The 26,810-nt window shown below is 51.2% G+C and overlaps 1 protein-coding gene and 1 long non-coding RNA gene across 9 annotated transcripts in view; one reads left to right on the top strand and one right to left on the bottom strand.

Annotated features, from left to right (window-relative positions):
- FHDC1 (FH2 domain containing 1) overlaps positions 1-17,544 on the top strand; it is a 41,482-nt gene extending 23,938 nt beyond the window's left edge. For all 8 annotated transcript variants that reach the window (XM_089912313.1, XM_089912317.1, XM_089912314.1 and 5 more), the window contains 7 exons: positions 2,468-2,538; positions 2,638-2,745; positions 4,832-4,902; positions 7,570-7,687; positions 11,196-11,360; positions 13,585-16,207; positions 17,445-17,544. In XM_089912313.1, the coding sequence (XP_089768439.1) occupies positions 2,468-2,538; positions 2,638-2,745; positions 4,832-4,902; positions 7,570-7,687; positions 11,196-11,360; positions 13,585-15,603 (2,552 nt within the window). In that variant the 3' untranslated portion in view covers positions 15,604-16,207; positions 17,445-17,544. The remainder of the gene's footprint in view (positions 1-2,467; positions 2,539-2,637; positions 2,746-4,831; positions 4,903-7,569; positions 7,688-11,195; positions 11,361-13,584; positions 16,208-17,444) is intronic.
- On the bottom strand, positions 6,196-9,081 carry LOC149749211 (uncharacterized). Its single transcript, XR_016393371.1, has 2 exons — positions 7,983-9,081; positions 6,196-6,868 (listed from the first exon to the last, which is right to left on the bottom strand). It is a non-coding gene; the product is annotated as an uncharacterized LOC149749211 (long non-coding RNA).
- Positions 17,545-26,810: the final 9,266 nt, after the last annotated feature.

The following is a 26,810-nucleotide window of genomic DNA, read 5'->3' as shown; positions in this document are numbered from 1 at the left end:
TCATTAGCATATTATCCTCCTGTAAAAGAAGGCTGCTTTCATCTCAAGCTTAGGAGTAAACCTTGTTGGTTGCAGCTTGCTTTTGTTCCTCTCCTAGATTAGCTTTCTGTGTATGTGTGTGGTGTGTGTGTGGTGTGTGTTTTGTGTGTGGTGTGTATAGTAGTGCGTGTATGGTATGTCCTTAGTGTGTGTATGGTGTGTGTGTATGGTGTGTGTTTAGTGCGTGTGGTGTGTGCATAGTGTATATATGGTTCATGTTTTGTGTCTGTGTTGTAGTATGTGGTGTGTGTGTGTGTGTGTAGTATGGTGTGTGTGTAGTTGTGTGTGTAGTATGTGGTGTGTGTGTAGTTGTATGTGTCTGGTGTGTGTGTAGTATGTGGGTGTCTGTGTGTGTAGTATGTGGTGCATGTGTAGTTGTGTGTAGTATGTGGTGTGTGTGTAGTTGTGTCTGGTGTGTGTAGTATGTGGTGTGTGTGTAGTTGTATGTGTCTGGTGTGTGTGTAGTATGTGGGTGTCTGTGTGTGTAGTATGTGGTGCATGTGTAGTTGTGTGTAGTATGTGGTGTGTGTGTAGTTGTGTGTGTGTGCTGTGTGTAGTTGTGTGTCTGGTGTGTGTAGTATGTGTAGTGTGTATGTGGTGTATGTGTAGTTGTATGTGTCTGGTGTGTGTAGTATGTGGGTGTCTGTGTGTGTAGTATGTGGTGTGTGTGTAGTTGTGTGTGTCTGGTGTGTGTGTAATATGTGGTGCATGTGTAGTTGTGTGTATGTGCTGTGTGTGCTGTGTGTAGTTGTGTGTCTGGTGTGTGTAGTATGTGGTGTGCGTATAGTGTGTATGTGGTGTATGTGTAGTTGTGTGTGTCTGGTGTGTGTGTGCACGGTGGCGCGTGCTCACAGCCTGGGCCCGGGGCCAGCTGCCTGTCTCCTTCAGCGCTCTGGCCTCTGTTGGTGGCTGGGACCCTGCTCTTCCGGAAGCATCCCTCCTTCCGTCCTGACTCCTCCCCAGGCATCTCCTGTTCTTCTTCTACCAGCTTTCCTGATGTTTCTGCTCCAGTGGTGTCTTCTCCCACCCGCCTCCCCTCCAGACTCTAACACCTGGTGGGCTCATTACATTTGAGAGTGAACAACTTGGTAATTTTTGCTCGCCCCTTGGATAGCCTCCTCAGGTTGCTCTAGTGTCTCATTCCATAGGGTTGGGAGCTTGCTTTCTGGCATGTACGGCACTGAGAATGCCGGCTCCAAGGCAAAGTCTCTGGTGCTCCCTGGCCCTCACAGTTTCCAGCATTCATCAGCTGGGATCTCCAGCCTGATTTCCTCCTGGTCACTTTCTGGGTTCCTAGTTATTGTGGTAGAATGTTTATTCCAATTTGGTTTTCTTGTTTAGTTGCTCTGACTTGTATTAAGTTTTTCTCTTCAGCTCATCATATTTTCTTCATTTTAGAGAAGAGACTAAGAATTAAGAAGAATTTTCCTCTTTCAATATAGAGGCCTTTTAAATTTCCTCCTGTGTCAAGCCTAAAGCAGCAATTTTGAAAGAATTGTCTCTCCTGTTCAAGTAGAGATGGGAAAATATGTTTCATATTGAGTGATGCAAATTTGTGGGCACAGTAGAAACGTTTCTTATCTGGTTACTCTTCAAAACCTGGCCTTCTTAGATAACACAGTATAGGCAGTGATCCAAGTGTAATTTTTTGAAAGTAATACCAGACTTAATGGAGAATATTAACAATATCATAGGTGACATTTTATTACCTATATATACAGTAATTTTAATAATTACATTTTCTTTTTAGCTTTTCAAATACTTTAGCAATTTTTAATATTGTTGATTTGCGTAGGTGTGTGTACAAAAGACTTCGTGTTTAACGAACTAGTTTACCAATATATGACAATGATAAGTTCCTTGTTAAACCTTTAAGCCAATCCAAATGAAATGTAGAGTTTTGAATAAAATGGAAAGATTCTCTGGGTACCTGCCGCTAAGGGTTGGAGCTTTGCAAGTTATTTACCTGTCATCCCAGCCTGTTTATTTTTTATCTCCTCATAGCTCAGCAGCTAAGCAAAATGCTGCGCACTATTCGTTTTCATAGTCCGTAAATATAGTCTCAAAGGATATAAAGGAAACCATAAAGAAATAACTGCTGAGAGGAGATTATTCCTGTAACACAGTGTACTGCTTTTCCTAAGGCTTTTGTATTTTCCACTCCTTGAAAATTTTCATTATCAAAGTATGTGTGATACTTAAGTGTCATACATATTTGATTCCCAGTTGAACACTAGGATGTGCATCACCAGTAGCCAGTGGTACATTAGATATACCATGCAGTGTGCTACTTTGTTTGTTTCAGTCTTTTATACAGTTTAGGGTCAGAGCTTGCTTCAGACACACTTGAACTTGGATGTGGTAGCTGTCTCGTGTGTGTTTAAGCTGAAGCTTTCTCTAAGGTACCGTGGTGTGTTCTTTCTGACAGAGCTGATGTCATGTGAGGAGCTACATTCGATATTACACTTGGTGCTACAAGCAGGGAATATCATGAATGCAGTAAGTGAAGTTCAAAAAAAAATTTAATGTTGTATTTCCAACTTTATTTGTCTGTCTAAAGGTGTATGTATATTTTTTCTTTTGATTTGTCTTCTTTAGGGAGGGTATGCTGGCAATGCAGTAGGATTTAAACTATCTTCTTTGCTCAAATTGGCAGACACAAAAGCAAATAAACCTGGGATGAATCTCCTGCACTTTGTTGCACAGGTATGTGGAAGTGATTGATACAGAGAGAGAATGTACGTTACCCACCCCCGCCCCCAAGGCAGTGAAGTTTTTCAGAGGTGTAAGGTGGCATCAGAGTCAGGAAAGGGCACCATAGGTGCCAGGAAGGTTCTATTTGTGGATTCCTGAGTTGGGCTGCACCTGGGGTTACAGGCCTGGAGGGAAGTGGAGGGGTCGGGGGTGAGGCAGAGTGGTTGCTGGGGAATCTGGATTTCATGCTTTAGCCATGGGGAGCCAACAGAAGTTTATACACAGCACCATGGCCTGACCAGGTATGTTTTTGTTGCTAGGGAAATGAGGCAACGTGGAGGGTGGGTTAGAGTGGAGAGAGAATAGAAATAGGGGTACCTCTTGGTGGAAGTTGGTGCTCATTGTTTGGCGAGAGTTGAGAATCAGAGTAATGGCCACAGGGATGGAGAGCAGGGGCCTGGGTGTTGAAACATTTCTGAGTTGACCTGACTAGATTTTTGACCCGTTGTGTGTAAAGAGTGGAAGAGTCAGAGCAATGAGGGGATCACTTGCATATTTTCTTTGTGAACTGGGGGTTACAGGGCCTTGCCATTCACACAGGGTTTGGGGTCTGAATCCTGTCCATCAATTGCATTTTTGACTGGGTCTATGTGACACCCCAGTAACTAGTTATAAAGTCAGAGATGAGCCAAGGACAGTTCTCTCTTTGTTGTTAAATTATCTCAAATAGCGAATTGTGCTGGTTTGTTTTTCCCATTGAATCTCCTTGTTGTTTTGACAGCGATCACATAGATATAGCTTCACCTGGGAGGAAAGCTGTGTTGCAGCCTTGTTTCAAGCATGAGTTTCAGAATAGAACGGAGAGATTTTTTTTTCAATCTATTTATCCCATTCATTTCATCCTTGACTGCGTTGGATCTTCACTGCTGCACGCAGGCCCTCTCCAGTTGCAGCGAGCGGGGGCCGCTCCTCGCCGCGGTGTGCGGGCCTCCCACCGCGGCGGCCCCTCTCGCCGTGGAGCACGGGCTCTAGGCACGTGGGCCTCAGCAGTCACGGCCCTCAGGCTCTGGACGCGCAGGCTCAGCGGCCATGGCTCACGGGCCCAGTCATTCCATGGCATGTGGGATCCTCCCGGACCAGGGCCCGAACCCACGTCCCCCGCATTGGCAGGCAGACTCTCAACCAGTGCGCCACCAGAGAAGCCCGAACGGGGAGACTTTGACTTGTCCTTTATTAGCTGTACTTCCTCAGACAAGTTACTTAAGCCTTAAGTTCCTCAATTTCTCCATCTAATGATGGGGGGTAGTGATACCTCAAAACTAGGTAATTGAGAAGGTGGAGGGAGATAATTCCAGAACGTGCTTATTAGCTCAGTGTTCCGGATATGGTAAGCTCTCCATAAACAATACACATTATTATGACTGCGTTCTTCAGAAGACAGAGGGCACATTGAACTTGGCACTAGTTTGAAACCAGAAAATGTGTTCCACATCCCATGTGGCTTGCAGCATCTCCTGGCTGCCCTTTTAAATCCCCATACCCAGGTGCTTTGTGTAGCTTGGTCCCTGCCCACGCGGGGAAGTTTCCTGAGTTGGTAGCTGCCCTCTTCAGACCTGCCTTCTTTGTACCCTCTGAACAGATGAAGGATCCAAACACCCCCGTGGCCTGTGCGCCTTCCGATTAAACTCAGTTTGCAAACTGGTCTAAGAGCTGCAAGTAGCTCGGTCAAGTAGAGGCACACTCATAGGTACGGGTGGTATTTCAGCAGGATATATTGGACTCTCTTAAGAACAATGAGCCCTGCTAAGCCGCCGCCTCCTTCCGCTGAGTCTTCACGCACGTGAGTCGTGTTTCATGTCAGGATCAGTCGTTCTGGGAAATTAAATGTTTCTTGAGAGTAGGAGAGTTCTGGTCAGTCTTACTAAGAATATCAGACTAAGAGTTCATGACTCAGTGAATTGCTTTGAATGTATCAAGCCTAAAAATGGGAACAGTGATTTTACGGTTCCTGTAAGCCCTGAAAAAATTTTCTCCGTATAGTGGACAAAATTCCAGTTTTATCCCTATATAGTGAGAGGAAATTCTGGTTTTGTTCCAGGAAGCCCAGAAGAAAGATGCTATGCTTCTAAACTTTTCTGAAAAACTGCATCATGTTCAGGAGGCTGCTAGGTAAGCAAGGAAGAGAATTGTGAGAACAAGGTGTTTGTTTTTTTTAACTACCTTCTTATGAAAACTGATGGATATTTTACAACTTCTGGATCCAGGTTTGAAATTTTAAAAGTTTTGTCTTGTTGACCTTTCAGACCTTCCTTTCATTTGGTTACAGAGGTATGTGTGCATCTTTGGAATTTGGGGGGTTTGAAAAATTAATCTTTATTTTTAATCTAAAAAACTATTGCAGTCTATTCTAATGAATCTCATCAGTGTAAAAAAAAAAAATATATATATATATATATATATGGATTAAGAAATTCAAACACCTCCACACCCAAAAGACAGGGCTCAAAGAGCACAGCCTGTTACCTTGGGAGTTGGTATATATCAGGCAAGCTTCCAGGGCCATACATCACTGATTCCTTTAGAATCTAACATGGTACGTTTATTTTCTATTGCATTAAAAGAAGTTGGAACCATACCAAGGGCTGTGAAAGGATTTTTAGTCACTCAACTTTGCAGAGAAAGTATCTACCAAACATAAAGCTGTATTTACATCACTGTTTAGGATCACTTCTGATCCTCATATAGATGTGTATTTTAACATAGCTGTAATCTGTGTATACATGCTATTTTGAATCCTGTGCTTTTAAATTTATAACACATATCCATGCATCAGTGGTAAATGTTCAACGACCAGCCTTTTAGGGAGAAAAGTCCTGATTTGTAGCAACTGTGATTTCCATGGCGTAAATACTGCTGCCATGGCTGATCTCAGGCTCCCAATGTGGCACTACTGACTGTGGAGCTGGGGAGAGATACCCACAGCCACAGCTGCATCCCATGAGCTGGCTCCAGCACCTCACCTCACGTATCAACCCAGTGCATGTCATCTGCTTGTTATCTGAGGGACTCTATCCAGTTGGGACAGCTGTGAACCGTATGCATAAACACATGAACCAGAGCTTTCTAAGCCCCACCCCGCCACTGGCCCGCATCTCAGTGTTACTGACTGCAAACATCTAACCACAGATGACATGTCTTTCCCAAAGTGAGATTATCCGTCCAACGGTGTAAACAGTTCAGAGTTTGTATTTACAGATCACCAGAGTGTTCTCCCCAAAGAATGAGCATTTTCAAAGATGCAAACTGTTTTGGTTTCTGAATTACTAACAGAAATTTGTGTGGGAATGTTTTTTCCGCTTCCTAGTATGGAAATGTTTCTAAGAGATACATAGAGAAATAACCGTTCCATTTCTGGTCAGAGTTAGATGGGGAAAGTTAGCTAGATATTGTCTTAGAAAAAACTTATTTACTAAGGTTATTTATTTGAAATGGAAAGTGAAGTACAAACAGGTCATAGGTGGCTGCCAGTGACCAGTGAAGGTGGAAAACTTTTTTTTTTTTTGCGGTACGCGGGCCTCTCACTGTTGTGGCCTCTCCCATTGCGGAGCACAGGCTCCGGACGCGCAGGCTTAGCGGCCATGGCTCACGGGCCCAGCCGCTCCGCGGCACGTGGGATCCTCCCGGACAGGGGCAGGAATCCGTGTCCCCTGCATCGGCAGGCGGACTCTCAACCACTGCGCCACCAGGGAAGCCCTATTTTTTTAATAAATTTATTTATTTTATTTATTTATTTTATCTTTGGCTGTGTTGGGTCTTCGTTGCTGTGCGTGGGCTTTCTCTAGTTGCGGCGAGCAGGGGCTACTCTTGGTTGCGGTGCGTGGGCTTTTCCTAGTGCTGGCTTCTCTTGTTGCGGAGCAGTGGCTGTAGGCACACGGGCTTCAGTAGTTGTGGCATGTGGGCCCTGTAGTTTTGGCTCACGGGCTCTAGAACACAGGCTCAGCAGTTGTGGCGCATGGGCTTAGATGCTCTGCAGCACGTGGGATCTTCCCAGACCAGGGCTCGAACCCGTGTCCCCTGAGTTGGCAGGTGGATTCTTAACCACTGCACCACCAGGGAAGCCCCTGAAGGTGGAAAACTATTGCATAAAAAAAAAAGTTAGAATTGATCATGGAAGCATGAAAGCATCTTGATTTATGAATTTGCTAATTGAATTCCACCTGGATTTAGGTTTCATCTATTTGCTTTACCAGGCGAGAGAAACATCATTCATGCTCTATTAATCTGGGTGTGACATATGTAACAAAAGCCTTGCCATCAATTCCACCATTTCTCCACAGAGCTGTTAGCTGTGTGTCAGTCCTCTCTAAGACACAGAGTGCCGACTCTGGTTGCCTGTGGCGAGCAACATGCAGTCTGTGTAGTGTCTCCGTATCACCCTTAATATCCCGTTTATCAGCATGCTCTGCCTTGCTTTTCATGGGTTAGAGCTTTTGTATTTGCGTTTCATGGCCAGAGGAAAGTATAAGTGTCTGAGTCCTGCTGAATTCTAATGCTGATGGCATAAAGATGTTCAGACCTAGTTTATGAAAAGCTTCACAATTCCCATGCTTTCGGTTATCTCACCAGCAAGAACAAAATTACAGCCTGGTCTTTGAACCAGTGTGTGTCTTTAGGAAGGAATCGCTTCTTAAGGAAACATAGGAGGAAACTCTAGATACAGAGGTCGGTAAACAATCACGGTAGCTCTCCCCTTCTGTTTCCAGGGTCTTGTTTGATGTACCTGCGTGACACCTGGCCTCCTGTGCCAGGTACCCACTCTCCCCTTTCTTCTTTCAGATTATCTCTGGATAACACAGAGGCAGAGCTGCACTCGCTCTTTGTCAGGACAAGATCTCTAAAGGAGAACGTCCAGCGGGATGGTGAGCTCTGTCAGCAGATGGAAGATTTCCTTCAGGTGTGTGTATGATTCGAGTCAGTCCCCCGATCTCATCTTCAGCAGCCCCTCAAGGCTGGTTACCCTTGCAGGGCTGTTTGTGGAAGCAGCAGGTTCCCATGCATATTTTTCCCCCCAAGTCGGTAAGAGGGAGTTTGTGTTTCAGTGCCCAGCCTCTGCTGGGTTGGTTTTTCAGCAGAGGATACTGAATATGGTCTAACCCTGAGGCTGTGGTTAGGGACAGGGTCTCTGTTTGTCTCTGCTCTGCCTGCATGATGGCACCGCCTGGGAGTGAACTGGGATCCCTTATGCTTACACTTGGCAGCTTCTGTCTGGCAACTTTAGAAGGTTTTGCTTCTGAAGCACGGTTCAGGAGTTCCTGTCTCCCACTCGAACTTTTGGACACCAGTAGGAAGTTCCACGGAGATCGTTAAAGACACCTGAGCACCTGGGCTGTTGTTCCTTCAGTTGTTTGTGTGGCAGAAACAAGCTCCGTTTTGGCATGTTTTATAGGGAGGGCAGGAGAACACACCAGAGTTGGTGCCTCTCACCACCCCAAATGCACCAGCCCCACAGGGTGTGGCAGGAGCTGTTCGGAATAACATCAACAAAACCCAGCAGAGAGAACATGTTTGTGACAGCTCACTGTGACTCACTAATCACAGTCTGACATACTTCTTTTATCTTCCTTATTTTGTAAAAAAAAAAAAAAAAAAGTGGCGCCTTTTCATGCTTTCAGTCTTCAGTGAAATGGTGTGCTGCCTTCAGTGTCAGGGCTTCGAGGCTCATGAGCTGGAATCAATGAGGCAGGGCTGCCCTGGGCAGTGGAAAGGGACCAGTGCTTTTGAGGGTTGGACCAACCTCAGCCTCCCCTCATTTCCTTGTAATGAAGTCACATCAAATGCTGTGAGCTGCAGCTCCCGTCAGTGAACATTTGATTTTGTTTGGCTCTGCTGGGAGTTTGTTTTTATTATTGAACACATGTTCTGTATTTTCTTTCATATGTCACTAAACTCTAATTTTCCCTTAAAAGTGCACAGATTTTCTTCTCAAAGTGAGACGACAAAGCAAACATCACCACCGAATCATCTAACAGTAGCTAGGAAAACGCTCTGCAGTGAAGACAAATGGAGCAAATCCAGAAACTCAAGGGGAAGGCCTGTCACACATTGGGAGAAGGATTCTGGAGGTCTCGGTTCTCAGTTCTTATATTAAATGTTAATCTCTTATGCTAAATAGTAGCACAGAAAGGCTTATGATGCAAATCCACACCCCCGGACTGTTCTTCAGAAGCAAACCTTGTTTTCACTCTAAACTCGTCCTCCTGGTAGTCATGTTTATCTCTCTACGTAAACTGTTCCACACAGCTATTTATTTTTCTTTTTTAAGTTCACTTTTTAAATACAATTTTTTTTTTTTTTTTTTTTTTTTTTTGCGGTACGCGGGCCTCTCACTGTTGTGGCCTCTCCCGTTGCGGAGCACAGGCTCCGGACGCGCAGGCTCAGCGGCCATGGCTCACGGGCCCACCCGCTCTGCGGCGTGTGGGATCCTCCCGGACCGCGGCACGAACCCGTGTCCCCTGCATCGGCAGGCGGACTCCCAACCACTGCGCCGCCAGGGAAGCCCGGAAATACAATTTTTAAAGTTAGGTTATGGTCCGGCCACGAAGGGGTCTGAATGCCAGTCTGAAAACTTTGCTCTCTAAGCTATGGTGAACCATTTTTGAGCAGAAAAATGACAGGAACATAGTTTTGCAGATCTGTTTCAGTGTTTTGACCCTTTGGGTGAGAGGTACCAAGTGTACTGGTTTGGAACTTTGGTCCACAGCTGACAAGTTTGAGCTGGAAAGTTGAGATTGCTGCGACAACTGCCAATCTGTCATTCATGCTTTGCCAGCGTTGCTTTGGGCTTTTTCATCTGTGGCCTTAACCATGAGGAAAGGGTTCAGCAACTAGCTCTTGGCAAACAACTCTGAGCGTGGTGGCTTTTCAGGCCCTATTCAGAATGTTTCACTTCCCCAAGTCCTAAGGGGACTGCAAGCGCTCAGGCACTCTCCCTGTCCCCCACAAGATCTGCGATGAGACATCTCAGGTGGAGTAAGCTCCCATGAAGATTCTTGTCAAAGTCCTGTTTTTCTGCAGTTGAGCTGTTCTTGGCTGGAATCCACCTTTCGCCCTGTGTGAGAATGACAGGCAAAGATTTAGCCTTCCGTTAATACCCTTCTCTCCTCGAAGAAAAATTCAGCGTGAACGCACACACTGCCTCAGGTTACTGACTCAGATGGTTACTTTCTCTGGCATTTGGTTTCCTAAATAGTTTTGGTTTCCTGCTACCTCTCGAATGTGCTTAGTGGAAGAAAAGGGTTTTGAAGGGGGTTAGTGTGTGGGTAGGTGGGAGGGGATGCGTCTGCTCGGAATTTCTCCTGAGACTCTCTTTAGTGTTCAAGCAGTGAGCCCATCCGCCAGGTGGACAGCCCGCAACTTCACTATTTCCCACGCCCAGCCCTCCACCCAAGGAGAATTTTCTCAAATAGAAGTGTGATTTCATAAAGGAATATACCTTCTTCATATAAGCCTTGTTATCCAGTGAAAGAGAAAGCACCGTCAGGCTTCAGCGTGACCCCAAATGCCGTCTCCCCGGGGCTACGTCTCCTCTACCTGCTGCTTCCTCACCTCAGCTCAACAGGAAATGTCACTGAGCTGCCGTCGGGGACATTTGCTTGTGCCTTTGGCCCTGGGGATCCCCATCCTGAAGGGGCTGGGGCTCAGCAGAGGAGAGCGGGCTACCTTTGGCCGCACCGCATTGCTGCAGTACTTGAGTCTATATGGGCCTCGGAGACGTTGTCCTAGAAGAATTAGGAAAAAAACAAAGAGGCCAAGAGGATTGATTTGTATAGGGCAGTAGTTCCAAGCCATGGGTACCCATCAAAACCTCCTGGGAGTTTTAATAAAGTAACGGCAGGTCCACCCCAAATCTACTGAATGTCTTGGGGGTGAGGGGTGCAAGCGTGGGCCATAGACAGAGCTGACTCGGATAAGAAGCCCTGGCTGGGCATTTGTCCCTGCGGGGGTGACACTGACCCTGATAGAGCTCATTTGGGGGTAAGTTTAAACCCCTCTCAATGGGGCAGACCTCTGAATAAGACAACTCGTCAATATAAGTGACTTTTGGGACCCTGAAGTAGACCCTTGGCCCAGTATAAGCCTCAGTCATGAGAGAAGGAAGAACAGATACAGGCAGATGCAGGGTTTTCCTTAACAACACCAACTGCACCCCTGTGCCGTGTGTCCAGTGACGTTACAGGGGAACATTTGGTCGGTGGCATCCTCCAGCTTAAAGCTCCTCCATCTCCTGTGGCTCTCAGGCCTTGCGTAGGGGTTGCCCTCGCTTCCCCAAAGTGTTGTTTGGGGTGAATTACTCTCCTGTCAGCTCTGACGGACGTGCAGTGAGACCTGAAACTGAACCCCAGGCACGAGGCAGCAGGCCGAGCACTCACCTCAGCGTGTGCTGTTTGTCCCCTTCCCCGCAGTTTGCCCTGGGAAAGCTGGCAGAGCTGGAGCGCTGGAAGCAAAAGCTCCAGGACGAGGCCCACACCCTCATCGACTTTTTCTGTGAAGACAAAGACACTGTGAAACTGGACGAGTGCCTTCAGATATTCAGAGACTTCTGTGTCAAATTCAACAAAGCAGTGAAGGTACGGCTCTGTGTTTTCCTCTTCCCAGCCAGCCCTCTGCCTGTGGTGGAAAGGTGCTTTAGCAGCTCCGGGGCATCAGGAAGGTCTGGCCCAGGCGGTGTTGCCCGGCTGTCACTTGTGATTCCGGGGAAGGGCTCTGCCGTCTCAGCCCCGAGCCTTTCCCTGTTGGCAGGAGTCTATTGTTTGGCTGCCTTTGCTACTTAGCTGCTCATTCCTACGCTCGCTCTGATGCCCTAAAAGCATTTTGTTAGATTTTTTTAGGATGGCAGTCACGATATTAAGATGCTCTTTGAAGATCCTCCCCCCTTCCCAGGAGACACTTTCCTCTTTCAGGGGGACCTTTGTCGCAGCGGGATGATGGGAAGGTCCTCACTCCCCTGTTTTAAGCTCCATAGCTATTGCCAGGGGTTAGCATCTGGGGAACCAGGCTGTCCTCGGCCAGAGTGGGCTCCAAAGTGCCCTGATAGTGAGGGAGTCTGCTGCTGTCTGAACATGACTGCTGCTTTCTTGCCCTTCAGCCTCCAGGTCCAATAATCTCTGAGTTCATGCAGAAGCCACAAAACTCTTTGGGTTGCTTGGCTTTTTTTGTGTGTGTGTGGTACGCAGGCCTCTCACTGTTGTGGCCTCCCCCGTTGCAGAGCACAGGCTCCGGACGCGCAGGCTCAGCGGCCATGGCTCACGGGCCCAGCCGCTCCGCGGCATGTGGGATCTTCCCGGACCGGGGCACGAACCCGTGTCCCCTGCATCGGCAGGCGGACTCTCAACCACTGTGCCACCAGGGAAGCCCGGGTTGCTTGGCTTTGCAAATAAAACTTTCATCTGTCAATTAAAAGCAAAATAACATCCCATCATTGCAGGTGCTAATAAGGAACCAAGTACTTGTGGGTCACCTCTTTCCCTATATTTTAAGTACAGATGTGTCCTTAGCTGAATTTCTCTGAGGGGTTGCTCAGACATCTCCCCAGCCCTAAGTGATTAGCTAGAGTTCTCAAGCTGCCTTTCTCTGTCCAGTGAAGAGGAGGCTGAGCCTGTGGCCACGTTTCCTCTCCCCTGTCCAAGCAGTGAGGTCAGCAGGTGGAGGCGCTGGTGGGCGGTAGCCGCCAAATTGGCTCTTTCCTAGGCCCTCGCTCCCAGTCAGAATTCTCCAGGCCCATGAGGCCACCTGTATGATGCTCTCAGCCCCGCTGTCCTGAGAGCCAGGAGCTGGCCCCATGCCCTCCCACAGGCAGCCTTGAAAGGAGAAGACCCGGGACCTTGGGGAGCCCGAGGGCAGAGCTGCAGGAGGAGCCCAGAATTTCCGGTCAGAGCCAGAGCCTCTCAGAAACTTGGAAGGGAAAGTCCACTCTCTGAGGAAATTGATTTTCAAGTAAAAAGCGCCAATGATAGCAGATTTGGGTGCGACATCTGCACGTTTATGTGACACGAGTATATTTAAGGACAGTAAAGCGTGCTTTGGTGTGTGCATTTGTTCCGGTTCGGTTTGTGGTGGGAGGGCTGGCTCCTTGGAGCAGGGAGAAAGGTAGAAAGATTTGTAAAGCAAATCCTCCTCTCCGATTGTGGGAAGTGGGTGGGGCACAAGGGACAGAGCCTCGGTGGCATTTCTGGTGTTTCTTTACCAGGGAGCATTCAGAGAACACAGATTGAAAGGCGTCTCTTAATGTCCTGAGTCTACATTTATGCATCCAAGTCATTGTTAAGTAGGATGTGTGCACATGAGTGTGTGTGTGTGTAGATGTTTCCATGCAACACAGATTCTTTTAACACCCGTTGTATTTTTCTCTCTGCTCTTGCCTGAATAGCACTTTCCTGGAAGTCCTTTCTGTCTTGCCCTGCTTAGAAACCAAGTTGGGTTTCCTCCGAGTTGAGGTCTCGGGCATGTGTGGAATCACAGCCCGCACTGAGGGCACGATGCCTTGACTGGAAGTTGGGCCCAGGGGATCTGATGACAACTTTAGGCAGATGGTTGGGGCCAGGCCTAGTGTGCACGCCCGGCCACGCCCACGTTGCTTGCAGAGAACAGAGGCCTCCAGCCCTCTGGGCACACAAGCACTGCAAACACACATTCGCATGCAAACACAGGCCGTCTCCCTCGGTGAAACAAATGACCCAGGTCTCTCCTCCAGCCTGTGTCTCTCAGTGGGGCCTTAGGGTAGCTGTCTCTGGAATTGCACTTGGGTCCCACGTGTCTCATGCCTCTTCTGGCTTCTCTCCGTCCCTCCTTCAGGACAACCACGACCGCGAGGTGCAGGAGCTGAGGCGCCTGCAGCGGCTGAAGGAGCTGGAGCAGAAACGGCATTTCTGGGCGGCTGGGGAGCTTGGATTCGGCCGGAGCAGCAGTGAGAATGACGTGGAACTGTTGACTAAGAGGGGCGTGGAGGACCTGCTGCCTTTCCTGTACTCCAGGCCCATCAGCCTCTCCTACCGGCCCCCCAACACCCGCCGCTCCCGCCTCTCCCTGGGCATCGTGGCCGACCGGGAGCTGCTGACCTTCCTGGAGAGCTCCACTGGCAGCCCGGAGGAGCTCAAGTTCCACAGCTTGCCCCGGAGCTGCCCCCGGCAGGCCCCAGCCAGCGGAGCCCAGACGGAGCCTGGAGGACAGAGGGACCAGGGCTCCAGCCCAGCACACAGACCTCCGGCCTCGGAGGCCCAGGAGGAAAACCCCCACCCCACCTCCGCTTGGCCGAGGCAGCTCCCGGCGCCCCGGCCTGAGGAACCCGCCCCCGCCTTACCCCGGGTTCGGCGCAATGGGGTCAGCATCCTCCGAAAGAGGAACAGCGAGCCCGTGGGCCTGGGTTCCGTGCGGTCCCCTCCACTTCCGCCGTTGGCTCTAGGGATTAGGGAGCATGAGCTGGTGACGGGTCTGGCCCAGTTCGACCTCCAGGCTGCCAAGGACCCGGAGGAGCTGGCCCCGCTGACCGTAAATGACTTCAGCCCAATGGAGCTGGCGTCCGTGGGGGATGAGAGCCCGCAGTCCCTGGGCGCCAGCAACGGCAGCCCGACGCCTGTGGGCAGAGGTGCCCAGGGGCGTCCCAACCCGGTCCCGGGGGATGGCAGCGCTGCCCCGGATGAGCCCATCAGCGCGGCTCCGGTATCTGAGGGCAGCAGCGACCCCGAGAACCAAGATCCTGGGTCTCTGTTCTACATCTCGGACACCACCGACTGCTCGCTGACCCTGGACTGCTCGGAGGGAACCGACTCCAGACCCGAAGGGGGGGACCCGGGGGAGGGGGGCGACGGGGAGGGCTCCGTGTCCTCCAGGGCTGGGGAGACGGGCGGCAGCCAGGTCTCCTCAAACCCTGCCTGCCACCCGCCTGCGGAGGCTCCCATTGCCGCCTCCGCCTCCGGCCGCTCCCTCTCAGGGAAGAGCGAGCCGGACTGCAAGGGGGGCCTGCCCAAGGACGGGCCGGCCAGAGGGAGGGAGGTGATGGCCCCGAAGAGGAGCCCCCTCAAAGAGGCGTCGACGGGGGCGTCCAGGGCTGGGCCTGCCCGGCGGGGCGCGGCAGCGGCGGGGCCGGTGCGGACGCTGACGGGCTGGGAGAGCGAGAGCATGCGCAAGGTCGTGCCCATCTCGCGCGCCGGCCGCGCCCCCCCACCCGGCAAGCGCCCCCCTCGCGAGGGCCCCGTCGGCGCTAACCCGCCGGCGCCGCTGTCGCGCCGCAGCTCGGTGCTGGGGACCCCGAACGCGTCGCCCAGGAGGCCTTCGACGGCGGTCCGGCCCGGGAGGGAGCCCCCAGCGCCGCCCAGGAGCTCCTTCAGGAAGCCCAGCGCCAAGCCCCTGCGCAATGTCCCACGGCAGAAGCCCGAGGAGAGCAAGATATGCCGCTCCGGCCCCCAGGGCCCCGACAGCCCCGAGGAGCCGCCCCGCGCCCCGCCGGCCCCCAGCGCGCCCCGCGGCCCGGCCCCGGTCCCCAGCTTCGCCCGCAACACTGTCGCCTCCTCGTCTCGGTGCCAGAGGACCGACTCCCCGCCTGTGGCCAGATCCCCGGGCCTCACCCGGACCGTGTCGCAGCGGCAGCTGAAGGTGAAGGGTGGCCCCGAGGACGCCGCCCCCAAGGACAGCGGCGCCCTGCGGCGGATCGGCAGCGCCCGCGCCCCCCGGAAGGGGCCCGAGTCAGCCGAGGGCCCCGGAGACAGCGCCCAGGCCCCGCCGAAGGGCCGCGGGGCCGGGGAAAGGGCCTCCTTCCGGCTGAAGGACGCCTGTCGGGGGGCGCTGGGGAAGGGGCTCCATCCCTTGTGGAAGTGAGAGGCGTCCGCGCTCCCCGCTCGCCTCATGGGGTTCGGGTGGTGAGGACTGATTTCTGCGAAAGGCCGACCCCGAATGTCTATTCCACATAAAGTCTGCCGGGGCCACCTGCCAGTGCTCCTGTCACCGAAGGTGCAGCCGTGGGGCCCGCCCACCATGCCGCGCTGACTCTGGCTGGATGGACGGACGGACGGACGTCCTGCTGCCATGGGCAGGCATCTCCACCCGCGCCCCGGAGGTGGACCAGGCGGACCCCGTCTCCCAAACAGACCACAGAGACCCGTGAACGACTCAGACGAGGAAAATGACTTTCCTATGTAACAAGTAAAAGAAGATTTGGGGCCAGTTTTTATGTATCAATGACTTATGTTTTAATATAAAACTTAAACGTTGTTTTAGTTGGTTCCTTTCACGGAGTGAAATGCGGCCCAGGGGGGAAATGGTGAAGATGTTTTTATCTTCCTGTGTTCCCTGGCCTCAGGGTTCCACCTGCCCACCCCGTGCATAGCTGGCAACTGGACTTCCGCAATACCTTGGGTGTTCTGTGGTTGGCTCCGTCTTCCTGAAGACTTTCTTCTTTGCTCGCCTCACCCTGCTGACTTTGGTGAGGGTTTGGGTGTGGACAGGAGGGAAAGTGAGACTGGTGGACGGAAATCGGGTGCTCCTGTGTGTTGGGGCAGGCACCGTGGGCAGTGGGGCAAGTCTCCCCTGCAGATGGGTGGCAGCCCCTGGGAGAATGCTGAAGCTTCCAGAGTTTAGAGGTGCCATATTTTGATGGAAGGTCATCAGGGAGTGTTCAGCTGAGCACATCTTTCCCGTTGTGTTTTCTCATTTGAGTATCTGTTGTAAAACTGAGTGAAGGCTGCTACGACTTGTGTTCGCTCTAGTTACAGGGAAGAAAAAAACCCTTCAGTCTCCCACTCTTTCCTTTGCTAATGTGACCTGGAGCCTGGAGAGAAGCTCTCTCCTCTCACCTCTCTCCCTCTCTCCCTCTCTCTCTCTCTCTCTCTCTCTCTCTCTCTCTCTCTCTCTCTCTCTCTCTCTCTCGATACTTTTTAATGTTGCTGTCTGTTCTTTGGTACAGTGGTTTTAAATCCTGAGAAAAACCAGATCAAGTTTTTAAAAACAGACCCAAAAAAATTGCTTTAAGAAGATTTTATATTATCAGGAAATTTTTGGAAAAAAAAGGCTTCATTCAAAAGAAAGAGGAAAACATGTACTATTTCTACTCAGTGCCAGTTCACTATTTCCCTCTGACTAATTGGGAAATGGGGGAATTCTTGAAACTTTTTTGTTATTTAAAAATCCCCCCCCTTTTTTTCACTTTTGATCACTTGTTAGTGAAACTTTGTTTTAGATCTGACAGTGGTAGGTGGATTTCGGCAAATATAATGTATTTGTGATGAATCCATATGGTCGATGTTACAGTCTCCCTCCTGTAGAATGTTGCCTTCCATTCAAATTAATTGGAAACTCTGAGCTTCCATAAGTCAGCTAAATGGAAAAGGTAAACTTCATGGTTGAAGAAGTAAGGCACTTGACCACAAAACCTCTTGTAAAAGCAGCCCTCAGTACGTATTTCCAGTGCTCCACAAAGATGAATCCTGAGCCATTTTTCACCATCCCAAAAAGCCTTAAAAATCATGTATTTAACCATGCAGACAAAAATGTTCAAACCATAGGGCCTGTGAAAGAGATCAAAAGTTTGTGGATTTGTGGGTAGTGCCAGGGTCGGGACCCCTTGGCGGGACCCTAGAAACTGGGGTCAGAGTCCCTGTTCCATCACTGATGCTGTGTGGTTTTGGCAAGTCACTCTCTCTTCTTAATCCTTTGTTTCCCAGTCTGCAGAAGTAGGGGCATGGCCTCGATCATGGTCTTCAAGCGTCCTTCAAACTCCAAGAGTCCAAGTCATCATGAGCAACCAAGGACCCATGTCTGCCCTGGGATCAGCTTCCAGAACTAACCCCCAGCATCTCTACAGCAGAGGTCTCACATAAAGGGCCACTCAGAAGAAAGCACCTTCAGAATGAGTTGTTGCTTTGATATCTAATAAGCTGAGTTTCCTGAGAAGTGGTGTTTCGCTTAGCCCTATGGACAGCTTGTATGCATCTGTGTGAACAGGTGATCATTCTATTACCTTTTATTGGTAGTAAGCTTGGAAAAATAATTTAAATATATAATGCAGAACTGTAAATAAGTTTCTATATAAATTTAAGATAAACTGAATGTATTTAAAGGGCCATTTGTATGTTCTTTTATGTAATGTGTAGTTTAATAAAGTTCCTGTTTATGGGATTTGTGTTTTCTCCTTGGCTGCTTCTGTGGATATGTGTGCTGTGTGATCCCAGTAAGAGAGTGTGTCATTTCCTGCACAGAGAGAAGGCGGGTTGCAGGAGGTGCCAGAGGGCTGGGATACAGCAGTCCTATCTTCAAAGGGCTCGAGAGCCGAAATTCAGCTGTTGATGTGTATCTTCTTGGTAGCACAGAACTTGCATTTAACTGAAGGCCCAGGGAGTGGGCCTTGCGCCAGACCTGGGATGTGGGCATGCATCTGACACGTGGGGCATCCATGGAATGCTCAACACCTCATACACGCTTACATTATTCCATGTTGTGGACCAAGCTTTGTGTAATCTCCATGGGGCCAGCAAGTCTGGATCTGCTCCTGTGTGTTCTCATGTGTTTTGGCTCAGGACACTGTTGGGAAATAGCAGCTCACCTCTGTGGCTGCCTCAGGAATAAGAGAGGGAGGGAGGTGTGCTTTTATTTGAAACACAGTGTTGGTTTGAAAAGAAAGGGGGATTGTGTGTAAGATAAGCCTCATACCTTGGGGTTTCCTATCAAGTTTTAGTCCTAGCTACTCTCCCAGATTAGCTGACAGTGGGTTAGAGGAAGATCCCAGGGTCAGGCAACAACGGATGAGAGAGTAGATGAACTCACAATGGCTGCCCCGTGGACATCTGTAGCCTGGTTTTGCTTGGGTTGTAAGCAGTTTGGGGCACCGGACCCCTCCCTCTACCATCATCTCTGCAGTACCAGGGCTTACTGACCCAAACCAAAGCAAGGCCTTTTATTTCCACAGTGAGCCTCAAGAAGTTTTCTTTATACCCTTTATTTTATGGCTTTCACAAGGAACCTGGGTTCTAGTATTCCTCCCGAAGATACTCATTGAAACCAGGGACCACAATTTCGTAATTGTTCATTCAAGAGTCTGCATATTTATATATTGTGGCCAGAGGCTCCAGAATGGTTTGGTAGAACTATTAATTCAGGCTTCCGAGGTGCACAAATCCACCAACTTCTGCCTCTAAGGATGAAGTATCCTTCCTCTATCTCCTCCCATCTGGCAGTGATGACATTTTGCAATTTCACAGAATTTTCTATGGAAACTTAAACTTTAGTCTTTTGCTTCATGCTTCAGTCATGCCAAAAAAAATAGAAGAGATTTTTTTTTCAGTGTATGTGTCCCCAAACTGTAAACACATATGCCAAATTTGGCATAAACGTATAAGCCAAATTTGAATATGAGACATCGCAGCTGGTCACTCACTAAGTACTTCTTAAAATTATTTGGGCCCTGAGCACAAACAAAACGGGTGACAATGGGTCTGCAGAGCCACCCTATTCAGCATCCATGGAACCACAGTGCATAGCTCGGAATGAATCCTGCGCACACTTGAAAACATAACCCACAGCAGCCTCTCCCTGGGGGTGTTTTCATCTGTAAATATCTTCCAGTAAAATGCTCTATGGCTCATTAGAGCGCCTCAGTGAAGACAAAGGTAACATTCTTGTGGTTGTAGAAAGTGGCTTTTCTGTCTTCTAGGCCAGAGCCCTGCAATGAGGTTTTGGCTTTGTGGTTGGTAGGTAGGACAATTGGATCCCACTGCAGGAGGCTTCACGGCCCTAAGCAACATTCACAGTCTCCTTATTCATGGGCCCTTGACCAAGGGCCCACCGAGAGCCTGGCACGACCTGACCTTCAGCCTGTGGAATGAAGCTGGCTCAGCCTGTCCGTGAGGATGCTGCCTGAGGTCCTCTTAGGCGCATTCATGCCAGGCCTCTGCCGTCAGGGCCCGGGCTTTGTCCCCAGGCTTTGTCCCCAGCCTCCTCGGAAACATTCAAAGCTGAGTCACAGAGGCGGGCCCTACCTTGCAAGCAAATGATGTTCCCCATGTTTGCTCGCAATTAGAGTTGAGCCTTTCAGAATGCACATTCCCCGAGCAGCCGTGTCATGCATTATAGGTAGGTCTCCAGGACAGCCCATTAGAAACCTCTTTAACCCCTCCATGGTGGACTGTGGCACCAACGGTTCTATAGAAGAGAACCTCACTTGTAACAGTGCTCCTAGAGGAAAACACCAGGGTGCCACAAGCATTCCCCCCCTACGTCGTGGCGTCACGTAGAGGTGCAGGCACTGCCACTGAGGACATCAGTCATGTTCACTCTCCACTGCTGGACAAGAAAGGGCCTCTCCACTCTTCAGGTCAGACACAGAAGCTCCCATCCCCTAGGCCAACTCCAATAAATATGGGCCATTTCTTGTGGGAGACTACCTTTTGTCTGTCCTTCCAGATGCCACACTGGCCGAGTGAAAAGGTGGGTGCCTTGTGCTTTCAGTTCTCCAGGGGAAAAGCCGGGCTCAGCCACAGTCCCTTAGCCTCCTGACAACCAGCAAGCAGGTGGCAGGGTTGTGGCGAGGCCAGCTGCGTGGCCAGGGCCTGCCCGCGCGAGCCAAGGGCAGCCAGCCGTGGGGCCAGTGGGCTGCTTCCGTGACAGCCGGCTCTTTGCTGTGGGCGGTAGGCTCTCCACAGTGATCCCTGGCCCCTAACAGTGTCGGAGCACCAGTGGCACCCACTCGCCCTGGGTGGAGTGCTCCAGCGTGCGACAGGTCACCCAGGGCTGCTGGGGGATTCCCGGTCCCACTCCAGACCTATACCAAGTCAGCATCTCGCTGGTGGGGCCCCCAGATTTGCATTCAACAACTCCCCAGCGATTCATTTTTCACCCTGCTTTTGAGAACCAGTGGACTGGAGAGAGGCCAGAGGCTGGGTTCTGAGGAGGGCTGTTGCGCTGTTCTCCAGCCTGGACCCCTCTTCGAGCCTCTGCCGGGCGAGGCAGGTGCTTTTCCCCTGGGCAGGTGATGTCGCTCACTCTGAGCTCAGTGCCCGGTTGGGAGGAGAGCTGCCTCGAGAAGCCTGAGGAGGTGGATTAATTTGGATCTTGCAACAGAAGCACCTCCGCTGGTACGCTTGGCCACTCCTTTGAGTCTGGAGCTCTCAGGAATGCAGCACCGGAGTGTCCGGAACAGTGGCTCCAGGGGAACATGGGAAGTGACGCTTCACTCGAGTCTCACAATGGCTGCCTTTTAGGAAGATTATAATTCAGTGTCAGAGAAGCAATTTGCTAAGAAGTGCTGAGCAATGCCACACCCGTCTGTGTGCCCACGGTGAGATTTTGTCAGCAAAGCTGCTCTTTGGAGCCCTGCTCCCTGGGCCTCTTGGGTTCTGGAGTTTTCCACAGCCTTCATGAGAGTCACTGCAACTCTGCTTGGGAGCTTCGCCTGGCGGCCGCGGTTCCCTCTCCCGCTGTGAGCTGGAGCCAGGCGGGCGCATCTGCGCTGACCTCACCGCTTAGGAAGGGGGTGGGGCAGCTCTCCAGGGTGCTGACTCAGTGAGGCCGGAGCTGGCGCCCTCACACGAGGCCTTCAGCCACGGGAACTCGGCCCGCTCTGTCCTGTTTTAGGGTGTAGGAGCCCTCCCTGAGAGGAGGGCTGGGCCCTGGTTCTTTCCAAAGCTGTCAGCACAGACTAATTCACCTTTCGCTGCTGTGTGCTGTAAACAGCTCCCCATCAGACCAGGAAAGTTGCCGAGGTCTCCACAGTCTGGCCACTTCCAGGGACAAGCGTTTTGCCTGTTCAGGGAGGGCAGTAGAGGCGACTGAGCTACATCTGGATTAAAATGATGGTTCGGCCTCGGAAGATGCTCCAGCAGAAAGAACAGTAACTCCATTCAGCTGTGGCTGAGCAGAGACGGAAGCCTGGCTGGTCAGCTGTCTTTTCCTCTTTCCCAAGGCACCAGCGGTCCCCATCAGCTGATTCACCCCCAGGGAGGAGAGGGGAGAGGTGGGCTGCTTGCAGGGCAGGCTTCCTGCCCCAGCTGAGAGATGGCGGGGCAGCCTCCCCACCTCCACAGGGCCTCCTACACCCGAGCTGGGGTTTCACTCCTATACAATAGAAATGAGTCACCAGACCAGCACCTAGATAAGGTGCCCACTGCTCTCAGCCCTTTCCGAGCCCCTGCTTTTCTCAATCAGCTCATAAGGGGTTGGACTCTGGCTACTGCTTTTCTCCCAAGAAGCTTATGGCTTTGCAGACAGTTACTCACCACACACCCACTGTCCCAGTGACCCAGTGGGAGGTGAAATTCAGTGGAGGAATTCCTTCTGGGAGAGGTGGAAGGGGAGCACATGAGCCAGTTGTGCCACATGGCTACCCCAAGGCACCATTTTTGGCCACATTCACGGGGGAGATAGTACCCAGCATGAGGTCCAGCTGGTCGGTCCACATCTGGACGCTGTCCTCAGCCCTGGGACACCTTTCAGGAGGAAGTGTGATGAGCTGGATCATGGTGGAGGGAAGGACGGGACAGCTGAGGGTCTGGGCATCATGCTTGAGGATGAGGCCACCAAGACTGTTCAAACTGAGAAAAGGACAGTAAGAACCCGGTGGTGGGATTAATCTTATTCTGTGTTGTTCTAAAGCAAAATGGAGATAAATCTTCAGGTACAGGAGGAGTTCATGCCAAAGCTGCATGTCCCCCTCCCTGGGCTGGAGGCCGCGTAAGTCCCGTCTACCTGGAAGACTCTGAGCCTGTGAGATGGCTGCCCCAGGTCCGGTTGCCAAGTTGACCCAGTAGCCCCTGAAGGCCACATTTTCCTCGCGGGGGGGGTGGGGTCACCTCCTGGGGGGCCCAGCTGTACCTTAATATGTCACAAGAAGAAGCTTCAAGACAGTCATCCTTGTCATTGTGCCAAGAAGCCCTCATGGAGGGCCTCCTGGGAATAAGGCCCTCTGTTGCCAGGGCAGCACTGCTCGTTCCTCCTGGATTTGACCATGTGGTAGGACAGTCACCTTATGACCGATTTTCAGCCGGGGTTCAAGGAAAGCTTGTGATTCTGGAAAGCTCTGAGTCTTGCAGGGATTCTAAAACAGGGCGCTCAGACTTGTGCTGTCCAGTGGCTGCTCAGAAGCGCAGGCATCTCCAGTCCAGATCAAATACTTCTTTCCTCCTCTGACGCTTTGCTTTGGAAATCAATCTACCCTGCCCTGAATTCACAGAACACTTGGGATTATAACACTGGTCCCCACCTGTGTTGCAGAGCAGTTGGTCGTGTTTGACTCCTGGACTAGGAGTGCGTGTGTCGGGTGCGGATGGGGCGATGCTTCATCTGTGGAGCCCTCCTAGACCCAGCACAGGCCAGTATTAAGTGGGTGCTCCACATGCACGTGGGGGCAGATGGAATCGAATGGGTGAGGGGAAGACTCAGGGACCTGTGCGCTAAGGGAACACGTGATCGAGGACCACGGCCTCTGTCTGGACTTGGCCTTGGTAGATAAAGGTAGGGCACCCAAGGCTCCCAGCAGAAGGCCCCATGGAGGTAGCAAAGGGCTTCTGGGAGAGGAGGACTCTGAGAGGCCAGAGAAGGGACAAGAACAGAGATAAAGACAGTGCTGGGGGCTTCCCTGGTGGCGCAGTGGTGGAGAGTCTACCTGACAATGCAGGGGACACGGGTTCGTGCCCCGGTCCGGGAAGATCCCACATGCCATGGAGCAGCTGGGCCCATGAGCCATGGCCGCTGAGCCTGCGCGTCCAGAGCCTGTGCTCCGCAGCGGGAGAGGCCACAACAGTGAGAGGCCCCCGTAACGCAAAAAAAAAAAAAAAAAGACAGTGCTGGGCACCCCAGGCACTAGGTCTGCACTTCACACTGAGAGCAATGGGAACCTCGCGGTCACCTTGGCAACCCTCCGACCTGTTGGGAGGCAGCTGGACACCCCTTAGCCGCACCCTTGGGCACTGAGAGCAGAAAGAAGTAGCCACCGGGCATATCAAACATGACCCCGCATCCTTGATTTGTACAGAGTGCCGGCACGTTTCTGGGGATGTTGGGGAGATGGACGTAGCTGGGTGCCTGCCCTCCATGGGCAGCTAGGCTACTGCCAGCTCTGCCATTTTATAAGCTGTGTGACTCTGGACCAATTGCTTAACGTCTCTGCTTGGGAATCAGAGCCCTGTGTAACTTCAGAGCCCTTGAGAGGGTTAGATGGTTAAATATGCTGGACAGTATAAATGTTTGCTGTCATCACTATTCTACATCAGAGCCCACACCTGGCAGCTGCTCGGGGGTCCGGTGATGGGGGCTGGCTCTCAAGGAGGCCCAGAAACCCATGTGCGTCCAGCAGGGGGGCCAGACGTTTCCAGAGTAGCTTGCTGCCTCAGCACACGGGGTCCTCAGCTGGACTCTGTCCCTATCTGGCTGCGTGATCTGGTCACTGAACCCAGCTTTGCCTCTGCTTCTGCTTCCTCTCCCTGAGCCAAGTAATCAAGGCTCCATGACACCTGCCAGTACATAACTAGGCGGACTGTGTCTAATTTATTGGATCTATAAAATGCATCTGCTTCCAAGACCCATGATCTCACTCTCGAGGCCACAGTCTTCAGGGGGATTCCCTCCCACCTGTGACTCCTGGTGTCCTTTCTCTGGGAGAATATTTGCCCAACAGGTGTATGGAGGGGCGGTGCTCTCGACAGCAGCAGGCTCGGCGTGGGTTCAAGGAAAGGCAGAGGGAAAACATTGTACCGGGAGCCTCCCTAAAGGTCGACGAAGCCCAGCAGGAGGAACGGGGCTGGCAGGGCTCTGTCTTCACAGCCCAGCACATCCTTCCTTCCTGACTCCACCGTGAGACCACCTGCTGCCCTTGGTCACCTGAGTGGGTGTGTCCTCCACCTACTTAAAATCTGCCACCCTGGCTTCAAGAAAGGCACGACAGACAAACAAAGGAGGCCACCCAATCCTGGGTGAAGAACAGAGGCCTGGAATTCCTGAGCCTTCCTGGTCCCGCCCTGGGTGACCCTGGCCAGTTACACATCTTCTTGAGATGTCTGTTTCCTCATTCCTCCAAGGAGGGTGGGGTGCCATGCCCTCTCAGTTCCCATCAGGGCTGACGTTATTTGATTGCAATGGTCTGGTTCTTGGTGAGAGTGTGAGAGATGTTGGGGCCACAGCAGAGCCCACCCTTTCTGCTCCATTCACTCACATCTCACACCAGTAGCCTCAACTCCTCTCCCAAGAAGAAGCTCAAAGAGCCCACCCATCGCTCTTTTTGTGGTTGCCCCAGAGGACCTTTCTCAGAGCCCATGAGCGCATGGGCCGTGGAGATGGACAGACCTGATTCGAATCCCAACTCTGCTACCTGGGTTACTTTGGGGAAATCACTTACCATCCAAGTCTCGGTTTCTCATCTGTAAAATGGGAAACATCATGCCCACCTTTGGGGGTTGTTATTGTACTAAAATGAGAGATATATTCTAGTACATAGAAGGTGCTCAATAAGTGGTAACCGGGATTATTAGTGAAGTCTGTTCCATGAATGTTTCCCATTTGCTTAGTGGCAATTGGCTGGGGCTCTGTTTTCTGCTGGGCACTCATGTGAGAAAAATGGTGGGTAGTCCAACAGGCTTATAACCGTCTTTCATCACAAACGTGATACAACCCCAAGATAAAAGAACAGTGACTTATCGTCTGGCTCCAAAGGGATTTCTAAAAGAGAAATTCTAAGAGTGATTTGAGCATATGAGACCATTGTTTCTCACATGTGGCTACAATGTTTGGCTGTTTCCCACAATCCAATACATCTTCAAGGCTCTGAGGTTTGTCACCATTGAAACCTCTCGGAGGTAAGTGATGACAGCTCATCCGAGGCGCCTACAACACGTGTCAAACCCGTGTGCTCCCAGCAGGGCCCAGGTGGCTCAGCAAAGAGCAGCAGCCCATTGCGTGATGCCTGCAGATGTCATGGTGCAGGGCAAGCCGGGAGCCAGCCTGGGGCCAGGGCCCAGCGGCCAGGTTTCTGCTGGCTTCCCTAGGGATTCCAAGAGCAGGCAATCCCTTAGTTCCCTGGGCACCTCAGCAGCCCCCAGGCTGGGAACATTGCCAGTCACCTGCTTACCTCACTAGAGAACAGTTTACTAGTTTAAAGCGGCTTTAATCGACGAGCACAGGGTCTCTTGTCTGCTGACACCCTGACCCTGAAGCTGACGGAGTTCAAACAGGAGATGCACACTCACCTATGTCATTAGAAGTCAGCATAGTGGCGACCCCCTGGAGGGCGGGCAGGGACCTGAAAGGGACACATGGGGCTTTTGCAGTCTGAGAATGTTCTGAAATTTGATCAGGGTATTGATTACATGGGTATGTGGAATTTGTGAGCATCCATTCTTATGATATATGCTGTTTTCCCTGTGTATGTATGTGTATGTATACATTTACATGTATATGCTTTCATTGTAAAAAGCCGGGTCACGCAGTGTCGGGGGGGCATTAGTGATATAAGCCCATTTCGAAGGCTGCTCCTTGGAGAGGTTCCCTGACACTGATGGTTCATACCCCCCTCTCAGAAAAGTTATGGTCATAAACCTCCACCAACTACCCACGTTAATACCCTATCCAATTTTCTTGTCAGCAGTTTTATGGGTCTGCGGGTTCCGGCAAATCTGTTGACATCAACACATCGTACCCACCCTGTGCAGGGCTTCTGGACATACCACGGGCAGGGCGAATGCTGTGGGAAAGATGGGTCCTTTAAAGGCTCACTCCTCCCGCCCTCAGCACCACGATGATATCACTTCCTCCCAACAGGATTCACTCCCATTAAAACCCTGTCCAGGTTCTGCACTTACCTGCCCAGTCGAGTAAATGAGCTCATCTGAGCTTTGAGGCAGTTGTCCTGGAAAGAGGAAAAACACTAAACAACAAAGATAAAGTAGTCCCTGAGCTTCCCAGGTCCCTAGGAACTTTCACCTTGCACTCTACACAGGAAGAGCCTGTTAACGCCAGTGCATTACCTCAGCCTGGGCACCCATGTGCTAAGACAAACAGCTAAGCCCTTTAAACAAACACTCTGGGGAGGTTGGGCTGAGCGGTCAGAA

The sequence above is a fragment of the Delphinapterus leucas genome, chromosome 5 (genome assembly GCF_059928025.1).
Source record: "Delphinapterus leucas isolate spDelLeu-1000000601 "Yukka" chromosome 5, BTC_Dleu_Yukka2, whole genome shotgun sequence".
Classification (NCBI taxonomy): Eukaryota; Metazoa; Chordata; class Mammalia; order Artiodactyla; family Monodontidae; genus Delphinapterus; species Delphinapterus leucas.
The sequence above is the reverse complement of the archived record's forward strand: the minus strand, read 5'-3'. Positions and strand labels throughout refer to the sequence as shown.